Here is a 20,529-nt window from a genome sequence, read left to right as displayed (position 1 = left end):
ATCGTGGAAGGAATGTGTTTTGTGGAGCTTACACTTGACCTCACTGAAGTTGTATGTTGAGTTCGAACATGCAAGCTGGCGACACGGTCTGCTGAGTTTCTCAAATTATATTGAATTGAGGTCGACGAAGCAGCCTATTTCTCTGGCTTGTATGTGTATGGAACAGGAGCATTCTATCATGTTGGCATTGCTAAGTCTCCTCACCTTCTCACATTCAAAAACATAGAGACCTATATAGTCACCAAACCTCAATTGTATTTGAGACTATATATACTGTAACACTGATTTCTATCCGGAGCTGTCCAGCCCAGATTTCATCCAAGTACTACCAGATACAAATCCTGAATACCACAAGCTTAGTGTCTCCTCATTCCTAGGTTGTTGCGATGGAGGAGAGAAGCAGCGAATAACGATCCAATTCAAAGTCATCAGCTTGGGAGTTGATCTCCAGCTCATCTCTCGTAGTCTATACTGCATGGTTCTGATTGTCAGATTGTTTGTTTCTTAGATGCGAAGACGGCCACAATTGACAAGAGTCGACCCAAAGTGAAGAATCGAAAGGCGTCCTGTAGTTTCCATATCTCTACTAATCAGATTTTCTAGCTAATACATGGTCATGACCACAAGCATAATTTAAGCCCGTTAGTGAATCTGTCGACGACGATGGACGTAGAGGAATGTGAGAATGAGGTAAGAGCATCATGAATAATTGGATCCATTATCATTTCATCCTTCTCTTATCCAATATAACCACTTCACTCCCACTTTGCTCGCATAAGCACACCTCAACGTCTCCAAGTGACTCTCCAGGTGACATATATGCCATCAGAAAACATCTAAATTTCAATAGGAAAACACAGCGGTAACTCATACTCACTGAGGCGTGCGTTACTGGCCGCATGGAAGAATTTGAAGTCTCAGATTTGATCCCTAGATTGCAGGAATGAAAGCCTGTTTCAAGGCAGACAGTGCTCCCACAATTGGTTTGACACACCACAGGAGTAAGGCGCGAAGGCTGCCCCTTTTTTTCATATAAAGACCCATAGTCAATTTGCTCTGGCTATCCAATGGTGCTATTTTTGTAGCATAAAAGTTGTTCCTCGTCCTTTTAGTCCAAAAAGTTGTGTTGTTCGCATGGTGTTGATTTTTCAAGTTTTGCGCCAAGTTCAGAAAACTTTCACCAGGGATCCAAGGTACTCGAATACATCATTCGTGACCAGTATCATCGATTCAGATAGTTATGTCGACGGTTTCTAGTGAAAAAACACGTGGAATCAGTCGTGACTTGATGTGTTTGCAGAATACATTGCCGGAGTACCCAGCTACCCAATATCAGCTCGCAAATGCACCATATCATTCAAGAAATTACGAAAGTACATACTTCCCTTGCAGTATTAAGGGTTTCTGAAAACGTGTGGTTTCCCGAATGATGGGTGTTGAACAGCAACCGCTATCCAAAAGCAAGACAGATTACAGATAGAGTTGAGCTTTAAGCCATTTTCTAATATCCATACCTGAATTTAAAGCAATATAGAAGCCCAATTGAGACTAGTAAAAAGAAGCAAATCAGTGACCGCCAGCAATTGTACAATTTGACGCATATCAAATTTAACAGCAGAAGAAACCTGTGAAGTGCAAGTACCTTAGACGATCGCGTGGCAACCCTATTTATTTTCTTGATAGACGTTGAATGGTTTGCGGCCCGCTAGCTCTCATGAGTCCTGGTGAATGTTCGTGTTGAAGGCATGAAGTTTTGGTGTGTGCACAGTGATGTTATAGCAGAAGAAACCAGCCGTGCTCTCACACTGAAGTCCAAAAATGCTGGTCGCTCCGTTTGTCACCTTTGCATCAACTATAGGCCGAAATAAAAGGCACCACCACTCGAAAAGTTTGACATCTCGAAGACGAAATCACGTAATTGTGCTGATTTCTCTGGACCTTCATTTCGGTTACATGTTACTTTAAGCAGATGAAGGACGTAGTTGTTAAGCGAACAGCCTGAAACGACGGACATGCAGCGTTGCTGCTTCCTCAAAAACCAAAAACTCAATTTGCTCTGATCATCATGAAAACAGAGTTCCTCACACTTGCAGATGGCAGTAGAATCGCCTACGTCATCTTAGGCAGTCATTTGACGGGACGGACTCCCTTGTTTTGCATCCGTGGTCTGTAAGTGTCCAATGTCGTAGTTCATGAGTTTATCGCAGTTTCATCTGATTTCAACTACTAGAGCCGGTGTAAAAGAGGATTGTACGTGAATTGTGACAATTAAGCTTCGTCTTGACTCTAAGCTGACTGGTCTTTTTCACTTTTAGGGAGACATTTCACTGCATCGTTATCCAAGAAACGTCCCGTTGTAATCTACGATCATAGAGGAATTGGAGAGAGTACTACGAACTCCACGGACTCGCCAATAGAGTTACTAGCACACGATGCACTGGATCTGATTACCCATATAACGCAACAGCAAGGTGGACTCATTATCTCGGAATCGGTTGCTCTAAATGTCCAAAGCTAATATCCTTTTTTGTTTAAAGGAGTAACAGAATTCTCCCTCCTTGGCCTTTCAATGGGTGGCATAATCGCTCAAGCTCTCGCCCCACGCATCTACCCACCAACAACCCCACCAAAGCTGAAAAACCTCATCCTCTACTGCTGTGCATCCCAATCAATCCAAAATCCCTCAACATCACCATCAATAGCTCAACGCTACCCGATTCCATCCGACTCTCACGAGACCCGTTTACAACTCGGACGTGAAATCGTGGCAAGTAGTTATTCTGATGCATGGATACACGCAAACCCAGAGAAGTTTGATGAGTTGGCTGAATTCTATCTGAGGTGGCATCGTCCTGTTGCTGTCGTTGATGGGCAGAAGAGAGCTGTTTCCAAGTATGATTATACGGAGACGCTGAGGGGGTTGAAGGGGTTGAGAACCATTCAGATACATGGTGAGGATGATCAGCTGATTACGGTTGAGAGGGCGAGGAAGGCTGTTGATGCGATCGGAGGGAAGTTTTATTTGATACCGGGAGCTGGACACTCGTAAGTTCTTTTTGGCATCATCCGCAATGGGCTTTGTTTTGTTGAACTGATGCTCTTTGTGGATAGGATATACGACATGGACAATGGACAGTCTGAAGCTATAATTAATACGTTTCTCGAGGAAGAAAGTAAACTGTGACGTTTAAGGGAACTCTGAACTTTGTTTGGAGTAGCAGTTATACATCATAAATAAAATCATCCATACCAACCACATATACCAGTTAAGTTCATGTATTACAGTAAAGATACAGAAAATTAAGTCACATAACCACAGACACACACCACACTCATGCCCGACACCCCACACTCTGTTTTTAGACACTCCACACTCTGACACACACACAATCCCGCCCACCGACAATCTTTTAAAGGAGCCACAGACTTAAATAAATACTCTACGCAAACTTGTCCAATCGCACCACAATGTTGCGACCGGCAATATTAAGTCCATTCACAACCTCAACAGCCTTTTCAGCTTCTTCTCTTGAAGTGAAGCGCACTGTGCCGCATCCTTTGCTGCGTCCGGTTCCTTGCTCGATCATGATGTCGGCGTGGACGGGGTTTAGGCCAGTGTTCCGTATGGCTAGAATAAACGCGACAGTATTGTTCATCAAGTGCACAAAAGAAAGCAAGAGCGAGAAAATAGATACCATCTTTCAGATCTTGCCAGCGCGTCGTATACGGTAACTATACATTTAATACTCATTTAGTTTCTCAATATTGACTCGTTTTGACCAATTCCAAACACAAAATCAAACCACGTACATTGCCAACAAACACTTGCGTCCCCGGTAGCGCCGTAGTTTCAGCCGCAAACTTGTCTTCACGAACTTCAATAGTTCGTCCTTGCAGGTCTGTACCATTAAACTGCGTCACAGCAGCTTGAGCTTCCTGCGGAGTAGCCATCACTATTGTGCCATAACCTCGAGATCTGCCTTGAGCATCTTGGGCAACATCGGCTCGAACGACATTGCCAGCTTGTCGGAAGAGATCCTAGAAGCAAAAAAGAGGTTTCAGTGGCAATTGTATGACGGTCGTCGCTGCCATTCACGTTTTGCAACTGATACAGCAAGTGTTTCAAAGCATCATGAACATACCTTTAATTCTTGCCACTGAATCGTAAACTATGCGGAACAAGTGTGAGTAAAATCGATGCTTGCACAATCTATTACACCAGCACTTTTTTACCACCAAATTCCCAACATAAAGCTGCCGACTCGACGCAGATCCACCATTCGACGCCGGATCTATAGCAGGAGAATATGGATGTGGTGCTGAAGTGCTGCCTCCAGAAGCAGCAGCACCATGGTCGTTCTGATGTGTCCGTTCTTCACGGACTTCTATCTGTCTGCCATTCCACTCGTATCCGTTCAGTTTCGCTGTAATATAGATGTGTAAGTATAAAAACTCCTGTCTGTGATTGTAAAAGTGGGTTGTTTACCTATTGCATTCCTTGCTTCCTCTGGCGTCTGCATCAACACTGTGCCAAAGCCTTTACTCTTTTTCCGATAGTCCTGTTGGATATCGGCTCGAATGACGTTTCCGACACTCTTGAAAAGATCCTGAGAGAAAAAAAATTGACTAGTTCAGAGAGCAATTTACTTTGATTTATGTAAACAGAAGCTGGTTGAGCAGAGTGTAGTGTAAAGATTCTTGCCTTTAAATCTTGCCAGCCAACAGAATACGGTAGATTCCCAACATATACAGATCGTAAACCTGGAGTTGTATCTGCAACAACAAAAAACGCAAGCATCACTATATGCCACAAAGTCAACATTACCCAAGCTCTTTTCACCTATAGCAGGCCCTCCAATAGGGCCTTCTACTCCTGTATTTCCTGTGGAAAGAGCACGATCCTCTCGTACATCGATTCCTCTTCCATACCACTCGTACTGACTAAATCTGGCGATTGCATTTGCTGCATCACTCGATTTCGCAAATAGCACTGTGCCGAATCCCCGCGATCGTCCAGCCGGTGTAGTAGCCACGTCAGCGCGAACCACAGTTCCACATTCCTTAAACCTGTGTTAAGGCCGTTGTGTGAGTAACGAGATCAGAAACACGGGAAGGCATCACGATTCGTTCGCCTACAGATCCTTTAGTTCCTGCCATTGTACAGAAAATGGTAGCTAGATAGAATGTCGACAAAGTCAGCGTGTGTTTGAAGTGACTGGCAACAAAATGTTTGTGTGTTTTCTCACGTTTCCAACAAACAGCTGCCTTCCAGGAGAAGCAGCAGTCAAACTCGGATGGGGAGCAAACTCTGATATCAGGGTAGTATCACGATTCGCAGTTGCCATCGCCATTTCCTCTCCACAACGAAAACCACGTGTGCGTGGGTCGTCAAGTTTTTCAAAAACGAGTCTCTGATAAGCAATGAAGTGAGTCCCACGGCCGATTTTGCTAGCAGGGCGATCAAGGGTTGAGTCGAATATCCAATTCTGCGTTCCAAAGGTAGCTCTTGTAAGAGGTCTAATGTGGGCGTTGCAAAGCCTTAAAATATGAATTGAATGTGTTTAGATTCTGGGGGAATGAGCGAATTAAGCACGGATGTTTACGATATAGATATATTGGTGCTTCGATGGCAAGTTTGTATCTGCGTTAGACGACTCTAATGTGGATGATGAAGTCAGCACAATTCCTAAAACGATTCAAGCACACAATACTCTGGGCGTATCACTAGACCAGCTACCTGTCAAGCAATAGTAGCCAATCCCTTCCAAACGCAACAGATTCCACTACTTTACAAGCGCCTCGAAACGCTCAAACCACTTGAGCTACTACTCGGTCGGTATGCGAACTTGTGTTTAGCTGAATGTGCCTGCTGCTGTGAATGAGAAATTACAGATCAGAGCAATACGAGCTAATTGTTTCCCGTCCAAACCAAACATAAGATTGCCAGAGTTGCAAGGACCGGAGGGTTTTCACCAACCAACAAAATATCCCTCAACCCCCCAATCCATCATCGTAGAGTTTTTTAGAAATTGTCGAACCAACACTTTTCGACCACGAGCGAGCGAAAAAAGAATTCCACAGATCATTAGGAGACAAAGTATCTTGGATTCACCCAGCTCATGACCACGGATTTGATTCGGGATCACAACCTTTAACTCAACGAGATAATCTGAATCGCGTAAGTTTTCTTTGCATTTTAGTATCCTGGTACGCAAATCGAGCATAATCAACCAACACTGCAACTTTTTTGCTTAGGCCAATCCACGGAACTGTTGCATATTTGATATATGGACGGCTCAAAGGATACAGTGCCTGCCAGTGGCACATTAAACAATGACAAGAAGGTCGCGGCATCCACACCTGAAGTCCATGTCGAGGTAGTTGAAGATCTAGATCCAGAACTAGAAAAGCTGCTGCAAACAGAGCCACTGAAGGGGCTAACAGATGTTGAAGCTGCTGAGAGATTAGAAAAGTTTGGAAAGAATGGTAGGTTTTTGGTTGAGCAGCCCTAAACAAACCGGGGAGCATTTTCACATGTCATTTCCTTATTACAATTAGAAATTCCTGAAAAGAAACACAATCCATTCTTGAAATTCCTATCCTATTTCGGCGGTCCGATATCCTTCCTGCTGGAAGTCGCTGCACTAATTTCCGCTATCGTTGGTGACTGGATTGACTTTGGAATCATTCTCGTCGTGCTGATTCTGAATGCTTGTATCGGATACTTTGAAGAAGCTAAAGCCGAGAGTGCTTTGGACGCGTTGAAGAATACTTTGGCTCTTAAATCGAGAACATACCGAAATGGACATTTGGATGAAGTTGAATCATGCATGCTCGTACCCGGTGACATTATTTCGCTCCGTCTTGGTGATATCATACCCGCTGATTGCCGGTACGTGTCTCGCGGCTTGCTCAATCCATCGTCCTGACCCAAGTCTTGCTGCTGTTTAAACTAACATTTGAACTTGACTATCATACAGACTTTTGGGTATCGGTGTCACTGGTGACGCTGCAGATGCAGGTCTCCAAATCGATCAATCTGCATTGACTGGTGAATCCCTCCCAGTCATCAAGCACAAGAACGCCATCGCGTACTCCAGTTCCATTGTCAAGCAAGGACAAATGCTGGGTGTTGTCACCAAGACTGGTATCCACACCTACATTGGACGTGCTGCTAATCTCATTAGTATGACGAACGATATGGGACACTTCCAGAAAGTTATCAACAATATCGGAAACTTTTTGATTGGAATTACTCTGGTGAGTATTAGTTGCTGAATACCATTATTGTTTATTGCCATAAGGTCTTTTTGCATGAACCTGACGCTAACAAATCATTCCTGAATCGCAGGTCATGGTGTTGATCCTTTTGATCGTGTTCTGCACTGCTAAAGGATTGGGCTTCCTTGATTCATTGAAGAGTGTTTTGGTCCTGACTATTGCTGCTATTCCCGTTGGTCTACCGGTAAAACAAGATACGAGCAAATTTCGCTCTCAAGTGATGATGAGTCCTTACCCTGCTTTCTTTTTTCGCTAGACTGTAATGTCCGTAACCATGGCTGTTGGTGCCAAACAATTAGCTGCCAAGCAAGTTATCGTCAAGCGTCTGACAGCGATCGAAGAATTGGCTTCAGTATCCATTCTTTGCTCTGGTTAGTATAACGGATTTCAATCCAAGACAAATGCAAAAAGAAAACTTTGGACCCACTTATTGAATATCTATTTTCTAGACAAAACCGGCACCTTAACATTGAACGAACTAACTTTCGACACGCCCTATCTCGCCCAAAAAGGCAACACCAGCACCAACTTTGCCGGCTCTGGCGCAGGCCCCTACGAAGACAACGACCTCCTCATGTACGCATACTGTGCCTCCGAGCCCGGTGCCATGGACGCAATCGAGCTTGCCGTCCGGAGTGCGGCCGAAGACCGTGTCCCCGCCATCAAATCCCGTCCCGACCAAAAATCACACGTGGTGCCCGGATACAGTATCAAGGGCTTCATTCCATTCAACCCACACTCGAAATACACTGAAGCAACCGTCTTTGAAGAAAACACGAAACAGACTTACCGGGTTATCAAGGGCGCTCCACAAGTGATTGTGTCTAAATGTGGTGGACATACACAAGCTGAGGCTGCCGTGTTGAGTTTCGCAAAGCGGGGGTTGAGAGCTTTGGGTGTTGCACGTACCATTGATGCTGAGATGCAAGTCTTCGAGATGGTCGGTATGATTTCGCTTTTGGATCCTCCGAGACCTGATTCTGGAACTACGATTCGCGAATGTAATGAGCTTGGTATCGGAGTAAGTATCAGCTGATTATACCAGAGCGTTTTGGCATCGTTGCAAATGAAGCCCGATACTAATTGATACTGTTTTAAAGGTCAAGATGATCACTGGTGATCAACTCATCATTGCCAAGGAAGTCGCTCAGAGATTGGGAATGAACCAAACTATATTGGATGCACACAAATTAATAGATTCTACTATTGATGAGGAAGCTATGATTGATCGTGTTGAGAAGGCTGATGGATTTGCTCAGGTATGTATTGTGTGCTGGATTCAAGCAGCAGATAAAACGCATGACTTATTTCGTCGTTTTTATCGCAGGTCATCCCAGAACACAAGTACCGTGTCGTCGAACTCCTCCAAAAGCGTGGTTACCTCGTTGGAATGACTGGTGAGTTGTTGGCATCCTGTCCTTTGAATACCGTTGATCTAAATAATTATACGTATATGGAGAGTCAAGTACTAAATCATTTTCTAAACTTAGGTGACGGTGTAAACGATGCTCCAGCTCTCAAGAAGGCTAACGTCGGTATCGCCGTACAGGGATGTACCGATGCTGCACGATCTGCAGCAGATATTGTCCTGTTGGCTGCTGGTCTCTCTACAATTGTTGACGGTGTCAAGTGCTCTCGAGCTATCTTCCAACGCATGCGTTCTTATGCTGGTTAGTTGTGCAAACAAACCTGTCTTTTCGTTGTGCTTTTTTTTGGTGATTTGGAGACTGACGATCTTTTTCTTTTTATAGTATACCGAATCACATCGACAATCCACTTTTTGCTATTCTTCTTTATCAGTCTGCTTGTCTTTGAATTCGCGTTGCCTGATCGTCTTATTATCCTGATCGCCGGTATGTCCTTGTTACCGTCTGTGACCATATTCAACATACCGATATACTTACTCTCTTTCCCCACTAGTCCTAAACGACGCCGCAACCCTCGTAATCTCTGTCGACAATGCCAAAATCTCGAAACGTCCCGACAAGTGGCGTCTCGGCCAGCTCCTCACCCTGTCATTCATTCTGGGCTTACTCCTAATGGGAATCTCATTCGCCCATTTCTTTGTCGCTCAGCATCTCGGCATCCCTCTAGACAAGATCACAAATTCTGTCAATGATGGAAGACTACAGACCATCATGTACTTACAGATATCCTCATGTCCTCATTTCGTCATCTTCAGTACGAGATTACCAACTTGGTTCTGGGTACAGTTGCCATCTCCTATCTTTGTGCTTGCTGTTGCGGGGACTCAGGTGTTTGCCATGTTTATGAGTATTTATGGGATTGCGTTCTTTGATGCTACTGCCATGTAAGTTATATACATCATGTTGGCGTCGTCGACGTGCTCCTCTTCATACCACGCCAGAAATTTATCTAACACGCTTAATGTTTCTAGTGGCTGGCCATGGGGAGTCTCCGTCCTCTCGATCTCCATCATCTCCTTCATGCTGCTCGATATCGTCAAAGTCCTGATCATCCGCCACTGGTCGTTCGAGCTGACTGCTAAATTGTGGCCATCACCTTCCCGAATGGCGAAACTGCACAAGAAGGAAGAACATGCTGCAATGAAGAAACGTGTTGATGTGAATGTTGAAAAGTTGAGGAATGCTGTGAGGACTGTGAATGTTGTGAGTGCCTTCCAGGATTATAGTAAGACGAGAGTCAGAGATACGCCTGTTTTGAGTGCCGCGATGCCGGCAAGTGGTTGATATGGGTGTATGGGGTTCTGTAAATTGCAGTGGATTGGTGTGGAGAGAGATAGAAGCGTTTGAAACGTTTATGTATTATTATTTGAAACCGGAATGAATAAACCTCAAGAATCAATAAGTTCGGTTTACTCGCAAGAGCGTAGTATCACTTGACGCCCTTCAATCTCTTGCCCCTTGGTTCAAAATCCAGCAATCGCAAACGACGCAATTCGGTTGATTCAGACTAGCGATCAATATCCTTCTATTTTGGAGTACATCAGAGACTTGAAACTGTGCTTCCTAGTTTTGAAGGGCCTTGTACGTCTCCTCAGTCTCTGCGGACCTCAGGATTCCACTGTTTGAACGTTCAACACTGTCAACAAAAGCAACGAGGCAGAACCACGTTCCGTAACGTGCCAGAGAGCTCGCCGTACGTCAAAATGCATACAAATTGCACAGAACACCTTAGTTCTGCCTGTTTACATACAATTGGCATAACTTCAGCAAAAATTGTAGAACTGTTCTGGACAAGGACAAGTACAAGAGGACTAGAGAGACATCATGGTATGTATACTTTATATCATAATGTACTGTTGATTTACCTTGTAGATCTTCTTGGATGGCTTCTAGATCTAAAGCAAACTAACGTTGCGAATTGAAATTTGGTAGACGCAAGGCAGCAACCACCAAACCTCTTCCACAAATCGCACAAAACAGAAACACATTGCGTATACGACAAACTACGCTATTATTGCATCGGTTGATTCACTTGAATGGTGCCTAGATCTGGAGGACGACAGACATACACGGTTAGCATCGACATATTTTTTTAGAGACGGCAACCCCAAGATCCACCGACTCTAAAAGGGCTTTGCTAAGTTACAACAGTGTCTGTGACTTGCATGCCAGTACAAAGATTGTCTTCCAGCATTTCGGATCCAAGCAGCTTTGTGGGTTGGAAAGAGAGTATGCAAGGTCAAGTGCGTTCAGTACTATTCAAGTCATCATGGGTCGTGAGTGTAATGCTGCCAATGCCTGTCCAATGCCCGGATGAAAACGCAGATGGCACTCCTCATTGTAAATGCCAACCTCGAGAGCGGTCTGCTCTGATTGCAGGTGAGTACTGGCCTCTCTTCAAGATTTCTACTGTCCTATCAACAGACCTTAACGCGCTTTTAGAATTTTGGACTTTCACTCCACCTCTTTACGTCAATGGAATTCAAGTAACCATGCCAGCAGGCGCATGTTTTTTCAAGCGGGTTTCAAGTTGAAATCTCGCTGGTGGATGCCGCAACCAATTTCTGTGCTGGCTCTGTGGGTTTTGCCACAATGGTCTATATCTTGAGTCCTTGGAATTTGAGTTGGGAGGGAAAGTCGAGCAACGTTGCACATGAGACGGTGACTCCATTCAAGATCTTTGCTGTTTTATCATGTGGCCTAATGCGCTTGTCACATTCAGCACCTTCACTCCACCTCTTCAACTCAACGGAATTCATGTAAAAGAAGTTTATGGGAGATGGTATCTTGCTCCAACCCCGTCCCAAGCCCGGATTGAGAAACACAGAGGGGTCAAGATCTCATCGCAAAGTCTCTTTTTACTTAAGATCACTTGGATTGCAAAGCTCGTGTGCTTCGTTGGAATAAATCAGCATGTATCAACACCATATACAATTTACAACATTACAGACCTTCCATTTTACAGACCATGTTTTTACAGATTGCTTTGATTAACCCCATCCAGGCGGCTGATACTCAACACTAATAACAGGCTTCTCCCTCCTACTTCTCCAAAGCGGTCGATTCCCTGTCGCGTAATTCAACCTCCTATTAACATAGTTCGCATCATGATTCAGAAACCCTCCCTCCACACGATTTGTCGTATTCGCATAACGCTGTCTCCTGTTAACGTAATCGTTATCTGCATTGAGCCATCCACCTTCGACACTTGTTATTACGGATGGCTTGTCGGTGGAGTATACTGGGAGTGCTAGTTCGCCGAAACCGTCTTCAGACGAGGTTGGTGCGTTGATGTCATAGTATGGGATATCGGGTGATGAACCGTAGAAGTAGTGGTCTATATCGATTGTGACGGGTGCTAGATTGTCATAGTTTATTTGGGTGTTGAAGAGGGTCTCGTAGTCGATGCCGGTATTGTCGGTTCGGAACTCGTCCATTGGGTCCGTTATGGCTATTCGGTCGTCTGTAAGGTGGGTAATTGGGTTTGGGCGTTGTTGTGGTGGGATGTATGTTTGTTGGTACACGGGTGGTAGTATACCTTGCGCTATGTATTGTTGTTGGTCTGGTGGTGCTATAACTTGTGTCATGTATTGCTGCTGCTCTATCGGCTGTTGTGTGTAGTCCATTGGTACACGTGCAGGGATGCTTGCCATAATTGCTTGCATTCTTGCAGATGGTTGAGACGCGGCTGTAGCTGCTGCCAGGCGATCAGCAGCAAGCCTTGCGTTTCGTCTTTTGAGGCGGCGAGAAAAGTAGCATAGGGCGAATATTATTGAGGCTACGATTAGGATCGCTATAAGGCATATGTGTTAGTGAGCGTTAGGATGTTCAAAGTTCCTGGGGACATACGTTTAATGATAGTCATTGGATCATAAGTAGTATCAGGAGCAGAATAGTCTGTTGGCGATGCGGTTGGAGACCTTGAAGGAGACCTGGAAGGTGATCTGGCAGGTGACGCGACAACTTTGACCACAAGAGTTCTCGTTGGCGTAAACACATCCAGTTCCTACAAGTTCCGTGTCATATTTAGAGCGAGATATCATTTATGAGCTAGAATTCTCAAGAAACAACTCTGAAAGTGCCCTTTCACGAGTGTGATCGAGGCACATTTGGACAAGGAAACAACAGATGGCGCAAACTGTTATAATTTTTACCTCAGACGCCGATGCAATAGCCACCAAGACGGAGATGATCCATATTAATGTGGCCGAGAACATGATGCGGTGACTTTTGTCGTGATTCCCTCCCTCGGCTGGTCAAAGACTCCACTGTTGAACTTTTGGAAAGTTGGGAATTGTGTCGAGTTTGAGGAGAGTTAAAGGTAGTCTTTACTCAAGCTTTTGGGATAAATGTCTATGAAAGATTGATGTGTAACGCTTAAGACACGTGAGCTTGTCAAGTAGCAATAGAAAACTGTTTCTTCAACAACGTGAAACCACCATTGCAATTTTCATGTCCCGACGCGGTCGACAGTGCCTTGCAATCCATTGAAGCGTTGATAGTACTCGTACAACTAGTAGCATCGCGTTAAAACACGCTAGAGCCACCTTACATACAATTGCTGGACTTGTTCACGTACTTTCCGCCAAAATCACATTTCTGAGAATAGAGCGAGGTCGTGGACAAGTTGATTGCCAGATACAGATGAAGTGGCCTTGAAGGAGATCAATTCCTTATAAGTAGCCAGTAATACAGAGCAAAACATGGCTTCAAGAAATTCAAGATGGACTTTACGGCAAGTACTTGAAAGATCATGTAGCGAGCAGCTACTTGAATTAGAGCATCATGAAGCGATTACAATGTTGACAAGAAGATTTTATACTAACTCTACACTATGTGATCTCTCCTAACAGGTCCATGTTTGCCCCGACCCCGGCTCCAAAATCATCATCACACCAGCAACAACAACAGCAATATCAAAAACCTCGTCCCCCACAACAGCAGACTAATGGACTACAGCAACAGCCTACCGTCACTGTCAGATCCGCAAAACCACTCCCTGTTATCACTCCTGTCGATGAAAAGACGGATACTCCTGGGTACATATCTGGACCGTTCGACTTTTGAACAACCGCTCACTCAATCACATCTACTGCTCTATCAAACATGGAGATACTGAAATCCTTATTTTATAGATCGTCGCCAGCACGAACAGTCGGATCATCAGCACCAAGCACTACAGGCGGATCCATTCTAACACTCGCATCTGCAGACACTGCTCCTATGCCTCCTCCAGAAGTAATGGAACGTATGCTCGAACTTCTCCTAGAAGATCTTAATCTCACAGAAGACAAGAAGAAAACCATCCGTGACATCCCCGCTGATCGCAAATGGGTCATGCTTCAACAACATCTAGGTGAAAGATATAGAGCTGGTGTTATTACTGGTAGTACCTCCAACGCCATATCCGCTGTGCCCTCGTCGGGAATATCCGCTGATGGGTCTGTAGAGATCAAGAAATTGAGAGAGGATCCGACACCAGAGCTGCTGAAGGACTTGGTGGTGTGTTTGAGGAATAGACCTGTCAGGTGGATTTCAGACTTTGTGGAGAGTGGAGGGCTGGCTTCCTTGTTGGATAATTTGAAAGAGCTGGAGGATAAGAAGAGGCCTATTGATGTTGAGGAGAGGAGAAAGTGAGTTTATCCCAAAACAAACCATATCCCTCATGACACCTGTCAAACTGAATCTCAATTTAACTCGTATTTAGACATGAAGAATTCGAAGAACTCTACATCAAATGTCTGAAAGCACTCATGAATAACAAGGTACATCACCATTCTGGAGTCCACGTACATTTTTTTGACATGCCGTAAATATCATAGATTGGATTATACGCAGTCCTAGATATGGACGGTGCCATGGATGTCATTGCTCTATCACTACGATCCCCATCAGTTCGAACAAGAGCCACAGTCCTAGAAATATTTGGTGCGGTATGTTTCATACCAGAAGGTCACAAATGTGTGCTGGAAGGAATGGATGCCATGGCTAGCACCTCTGGGCTACGAAGTCGGTTTGAGATTGTCGTGTATTCGTTATGGCAGAGCTGTCAGGGAACTACGCCGTTGGATGAAGAACTTCAAGTGAGTTCGTGAGCCAGACTTATCTCTCTTTTTTGCCTCGACGTTAATTCTTAAATTCATTTGTTTAGGTCGCCAGTATGTCATTCATAAACGCCATCATTCTCGGTGGTCCTGGTATCAATCTCGATTTCAGAATGCATATGAGATATGAGTTTATACAGTTGGGTCTTGAGCCATTATTAGAGGTAAAAAAAAGCATATAGGACGCCCTTTGATTTGTAAGTGGTTTTGCTTACAATTCTCGTTATCTATAGGTCATTGAAGAAGTCGAGAATGATCTACTACAGAATCAAATCGATGTCTGGGTTACCAGTCTCGAGACTGATGAGGAAGAATTGTATTCCAAGATCGATTTATCGACTGTTGATGTGGAAGATAACGAAGACATATTCTGGGCATTGAATGATTCTATGGCACCTACCAGTTGTGGACCACATTGGTCAAACTTGCTGCAGCATTTGTTGTTGTTGCCAGCTAATCCCTTCCAAAAGTGCGTGTCTTAGTATGGCTGTGAATTTTTGCAGAGTATTTCTCAGCAAAAAAGGAACAGCGTCGTTTTTATTGACCACTTTGTCATTTTTCTAGAATGAAACTAATGTATGTAATTGAGAAGGTCGTAGCCCAGATATTGCTACAAAAGGATTCAGACAATCCAGATCCAGCATCCGCTCTGGCCAGCATCGATGTTCAGCAATGGGTAGCAGAGCTGACTGAAGTATTGGACAAGACGGCTGCAAGTGAAGAGAGATATCGCAAGCAGTTAGAAAAGGCCAAGAGATTAGAAAAGGAATTGGATGAGGAGAAGAAGAAATCGAGTGAGTCTTGATTTGACGACCATCCATTAAGTTTCTCTGACCGTTTTTTTGGCTCACACGAAACATTTGTTTCATCGTTGTAGAAGAGGCAGCTAGTGCTCAAAAAGTTGCCAATCTTGCTACTGAGAATGCAACACTGACATCTTCGATTGGTGGTCTCAAGAAGGATTTGGCTGCCTTGGAACATCTAGTCAAGGAGAGGTTTGATTCAACGGATAATAAATCAGCTGCTGAATTGTTGAGTCGATTACATGAGAATATTGCTAGGATTGATGTGGTGTGTACTGAAGCATTCATTTGTATCGGTTCTTGCAGCAGGGTTTTCTGTCGCTTCTCACCATGAATATCCAACTAATACATTTTGGTCAACTTAGCCTGCTGGTGGTAGCAGTATAGACAGTGGAGCTCCTCCACCTCCGCCACCACCACCAGGAATGGAAGGATTTGGAGGTGCACCACCACCACCACCCCCTCCACCTGGCATGCTAATGGGAGGTGCTCCTCCCCCACCGCCCCCACCCCCAGGAATGATGGGAGGTGCACCACCACCTCCTCCGCCACCTCCAGGAATGGGTGGACCACCACCACCTCCAATGCCGCCAGGAATGGGAGGTCCTCCGCCTCCACCACCTCCGCCAGGAATGGGAGGTCCTCCACCACCTCCTCCACCACCAGGTTTTGGAGGTCCAGCAGCACCACCACCTGTCCCAACCGGTCCACCGCCCAAGAAACTCAATCTGTCTACCAAACCGTTGAAGGCACTTAATTGGACAAAGATACCTCCGATTAAAGTGGCGGATACCATATGGGCGCATATTGATGATCAGGAGATACACAATAAGATGAAGGACAAGTACACAGAGTTGGAGGATTTGTTTGCTGCGAAGGAGACTGTTAATTTGAAGAAGGGCGGTGAAGAAGCAGGTATGCAAAAAATGGATAGTTTACAAAATGATCACGATTTACGAGCCATTTTTAATTCTTTACTGACACATTCTTTGCACTTTTTAATTTAGTCGGTAACAAGGAAATTACATTTTTGGATCCTAAACGATCTCAAAACTGTAATATTATGATTCGAGCAATCAAGTTGTCACCTGCTGCTATCGCTACGGGTGTCAATGAAGTCGATTTGCAGACTCTGCATCGATCTATTTTGACAGAGCTGCTCAAGTTTGTGCCATCTGATGAAGAAGTGAGTGTGTGATCAGTTTCAAACCCTATCTGCCGCTATGCTGTCATTTTTTTCTCACTTTGAATCCTATGTATCATTAGGTATCATCACTAAAACAATACGAAGCAGAAGTCAACCAACTAGCATCCGCAGAACGTTTCTTGGCTGAAGTATCGACTGTAAACAAGTATTCAGAAAAATTGAAGGCCATGTCATTTCGAACTACTTGGGATGAGTATACTGATGATGCTGAGGCCATGCTGGCTGGACTGAATGGTGGTATTGAGGATGTAAAGGAGAGTAAGAAGTTTACGAAGGTCTTGCAGGTAATGTGTTGAAAAGATGTGGATGGTGACCGTTAACGCTAAAGCGCTTCTGACCTTTTTTGTTTGAGTAGATTATTCTGGCTGTTGGTAATTATATGAATCCTGGTCAGCGTGGTGGAGCGTACGGATTCAAATTAAGTAGTTTACCCAAGGTAATCTAGCATTCTTGTGTTGGGCTTTTTTCGGCTCATGTTAAATCTCGCGGGCTCTAAGAAAATGCTTCCACTTTTGAACTTAAAAAATAGCTCAGTGACACGAAATCCAACGTCTCAACTCGCAAACACACCCTAATGCACTACCTCACGACCATAATGCGAGATCGTTTCCCTGAAGCCCAAGACTTTGCCAATGAGTTAACGCACATTGAAGAAGCATCCAAAGTCAGTATACCGACCATCCGGCAAATCCTGATGGCTGTACGAGACAATTTGGCAAACTTGAAGGCCTTGTTGGAGACGCTAGAGTCTTCTGATGCTGTTGGTGATAGGAAGTATATTAAAGAGATGGGAGAGTTTTATAAGAAGGCTGAGGATTATTTCCAGAGTTTGGATTCGAGGTTGAAGGTATGTGGGTTTGTTTGGGTTTGGGTTTGTGGAAGTATGGGCGTCGAGTTCGTGCCTGAAAACTGTTGCAGCTCATAAACCCACCTGTCGATTTTTTTTTTTCGAAACCATTTATATGGAATCTGAATCTAATCCATTTCAAATACAGGACACTGAAAAGCAATTTGAATCACTATGTAACTTGTATGGAGAAGACCCGAAAACCACCACACCCGAAGAGTTCTTTGGTATATTACTGAAATTCGTGCGAGATTTCAATCAGGCACGAGCTGATAACGATCAAGCGGTTGCTAAACAAATCGAGTTGGATAAGAGGGAGCGTGAGAAAGTGGTGAGTGAGATGGCTTCTTTGACTGTAGCAAAAGAAAATCACCGACATCACGTCGAATGCACTACACATGCTTCATATCTTTCACCCATCACACATTTCGCAACATACGAACTCATTCTCATCCTCTTTACCCGTCCGTCATAGGATCGAGAACTAGCACGCCGCAAGAAACGAGAAACCAGCCTGTCTTCAGCACCACCGCAAGCATCAGCCGAGTCTGGAGGATTGGATGATATGATATCGGCGATCAGGTCAGGAAAAGCGTTTGGTGGATTTGATGGTGCGAGAGCGAGGCGATCTCAGAATAGTAATGTATCGAGTAGTGAAGATCGACATGATTCTTTGCCAAATGGGAGAGGAAAGAGATGAGATTGATGATGATAGTGGTGGTTGATGTTGTATGGTAGCACAAAGACTCTTAATATGTTGCTTTTCTTTATTTCGGTACATATAAGACAAGTATTATGTTAGGTGGTTTAGTGACGAAGGTTTGGTGCAATGTTTGTTGTATATAATCAGACGTGATGATACCTGTGTACGCGTAATATGCTTACTATTTCAGTCCTCAGCTTCGATGCATTGATCCACATGTTCATTATCGCGAACGTTACTCACATTTACCATTCGGCAGCGAGGCACATTGTATACGGTACCTCTTATTATTATATCCTTGTTAAAACCACGAGTTAAACCATATAAAACCTCGTCTCATTTCCAATTATTCCCAAAACGCTCTCTCGTGATTCGAGAAGCTTTCGTCTTCCTTCACCGCAAACACAACACCCAACCCAACCAGGACAAGAGAGACCAAAGGAGGCAATCATGGTCAAGCTCACATCGTCTGATGGACAAGAGGTACACTAATCATATATCCTGCACCGTTCATGTTATAAAAGCAAACAACGCAAATCAACCATTTGTATTTGTTTTAAAATAGTTCGCAGTACCAAAGGAAGTAGCATGTCAATCCGTGCTCATTAAGAACATGTTGGAAGATATAGGAGAAAGTGATGATGCACCAAGTATGTTCCTTAAAACACATTATATTCTGTTGGTGTTTGCGCATTTCTGAGCATTTTGAGTTTGATTTCAAAAACTAAACGGCTTCTCGTTGTTTACAGTGTAAGAGAAAAATGGCTAGTTGTGTAGATATTCGTATCTCATGTTATTTTGTTTGCTCCGTACTAGCCCTCTTCCCAATGTGTCTGGTCCTATTCTATCCAAAGGTAAAATTGGGAAGCTTACCGTTTGACGGTGCTTTTGTGTTTTTGGGACGGTAGCTTGATGAATGGATGGTGTTATTATGATAATTTATGAGTACATTTGATGATTTGAATGTCGCTCTCGTTGGATTTGGTTATGACATGTCAAAAGGCTCAACATGCAACGCAACCGATATGCAACGAAAAAACACCCTCAATAAACAAACACATATCAATCTATGATTATCTGATCATTTCAATCACTAATCCAACCATCTTTTCCTTTACATAGTCATCGACTATGCCACGCAACACAAGGACGACCCACCTCTCCCCCCAGAAGAAGAAATGAAGCCCAAATCATCTGATGATATCGAAGACTGGGATCGTGAATTCATGAATGTTGATCAAGGCACCTTGTTTGAATTGATCTTGGCTGCGAATTATTTGGATATGAAGAATTTGCTTGATTTGGGTATGTGGTTACATTCATTAGAACCAGTTGGTATCATTGGTATAGATTCCAAGAGCACTGACCATAATCATGATGAATAGGTTGCAAAACGGTCGCAAACATGATCAAGGGCAAATCTGTCGAAGAAATCCGCAAGACGTGAGTTTGATCAAGTCTAAGTGTTTTGATGAAGCCTATGATAATCCCTTTTTTGTCTCACTAGGTTCAACATTGTTAATGACTTTACACCTGAAGAAGAAGAACAAGTAAATGATGAACTGATTTTGATCAAGTGGTTGACTCGTAACACGATCATATATCTAACACAATGCCTTTTCGTTTACTAGATCCGAAAGGAAAACGAATGGTGTGAAGACCGATAAATATTTGTGACATAGAATTTCTCAAAAGGAATGGAAATGGTGGTGGGATAAAATGCTAAAACACACAAAAAGAAAGCTAGGGAAAGAAACGGTTGTTATTAAGAGTTGGCTGTTTGTTGTTGTGCAAAGCAGAAATAAAATTCATTCGTCGCTTTCCCGTAGACTTTCACAGAATTTATATAAAGCTCAAAATCACTTTTTAAAGGTTTGTAAACTTTATTCTCCCGCTGTCTCAAGTTTATTTACGCGTTGAAAGGTCGTATGCCATCGCGTCTGTAATCTTCTTCTAGCTCAATCTGGCAGATTAAGCTGTACCAAAATTGTGATCAAGGCCAAACAATGTAATACTGTTCATTGCTAGTGCGATTCCTTGACTTTTCTTTGATGGAAACCTGGAGCAGATCAGTTCAGATCTCATAAAATTATAAATATTTATGTGTTTGAAAGTCTTTGAGGAAGGGGGGGGGGGGGGGGGGGGGGCCCCCCCCCC

General features: G+C 43.8%; 4 protein-coding genes across 4 annotated transcripts; 3 read left to right on the top strand and 1 right to left on the bottom strand.

Annotated features, from left to right (window-relative positions):
• Nucleotides 1-3,440: 3,440 nt before the first annotated feature.
• SmJEL517_g03931 (uncharacterized protein) lies at nucleotides 3,441-5,351 on the bottom strand (the record flags this gene model as incomplete). The annotated part of the gene is made up of 10 exons (XM_031169859.1): nucleotides 3,441-3,628; nucleotides 3,696-3,732; nucleotides 3,811-4,038; nucleotides 4,143-4,169; nucleotides 4,234-4,424; nucleotides 4,487-4,607; nucleotides 4,664-4,773; nucleotides 4,841-5,067; nucleotides 5,137-5,174; nucleotides 5,247-5,351. The coding sequence occupies 10 exons, from the start codon at nucleotides 5,349-5,351 to the stop codon at nucleotides 3,441-3,443; spliced, it is 1,272 nt and encodes a 423-aa protein (XP_031024188.1).
• Nucleotides 5,352-6,287: 936 nt separating this feature from the next.
• SmJEL517_g03930 (H+-exporting ATPase) lies at nucleotides 6,288-9,992 on the top strand (the record flags this gene model as incomplete). Its single annotated transcript, XM_031169858.1, has 12 exons — nucleotides 6,288-6,486; nucleotides 6,559-6,892; nucleotides 6,981-7,260; nucleotides 7,352-7,465; nucleotides 7,538-7,652; nucleotides 7,731-8,302; nucleotides 8,382-8,540; nucleotides 8,609-8,678; nucleotides 8,772-8,951; nucleotides 9,033-9,134; nucleotides 9,202-9,592; nucleotides 9,680-9,992. The coding sequence occupies 12 exons, from the start codon at nucleotides 6,288-6,290 to the stop codon at nucleotides 9,990-9,992; spliced, it is 2,829 nt and encodes a 942-aa protein (XP_031024187.1).
• A 3,573-nt stretch (nucleotides 9,993-13,565) lies between these two features.
• On the top strand, nucleotides 13,566-18,369 carry SmJEL517_g03929 (uncharacterized protein; the record flags this gene model as incomplete). The annotated part of the gene is made up of 15 exons (XM_031169857.1): nucleotides 13,566-13,747; nucleotides 13,844-14,341; nucleotides 14,416-14,473; nucleotides 14,531-14,791; nucleotides 14,860-14,976; nucleotides 15,046-15,281; nucleotides 15,377-15,606; nucleotides 15,690-15,883; nucleotides 15,981-16,530; nucleotides 16,623-16,801; nucleotides 16,882-17,106; nucleotides 17,178-17,258; nucleotides 17,352-17,669; nucleotides 17,818-18,000; nucleotides 18,145-18,369. The coding sequence occupies 15 exons, from the start codon at nucleotides 13,566-13,568 to the stop codon at nucleotides 18,367-18,369; spliced, it is 3,537 nt and encodes a 1,178-aa protein (XP_031024153.1).
• A 453-nt stretch (nucleotides 18,370-18,822) lies between these two features.
• SmJEL517_g03928 (uncharacterized protein) lies at nucleotides 18,823-20,039 on the top strand (the record flags this gene model as incomplete). Its single annotated transcript, XM_031169856.1, has 6 exons — nucleotides 18,823-18,855; nucleotides 18,938-19,022; nucleotides 19,495-19,677; nucleotides 19,758-19,815; nucleotides 19,880-19,922; nucleotides 20,004-20,039. The coding sequence occupies 6 exons, from the start codon at nucleotides 18,823-18,825 to the stop codon at nucleotides 20,037-20,039; spliced, it is 438 nt and encodes a 145-aa protein (XP_031024154.1).
• Between the last annotated feature and the right edge of the window lie 490 nt (nucleotides 20,040-20,529).

Source organism: Synchytrium microbalum (assembly GCF_006535985.1).
Source record: "Synchytrium microbalum strain JEL517 chromosome Unknown SmJEL517_scf0023, whole genome shotgun sequence".
Taxonomy (NCBI): domain Eukaryota; kingdom Fungi; phylum Chytridiomycota; class Chytridiomycetes; order Synchytriales; family Synchytriaceae; genus Synchytrium; species Synchytrium microbalum.
This window is presented reverse-complemented; position numbering and strand designations above follow the sequence as displayed.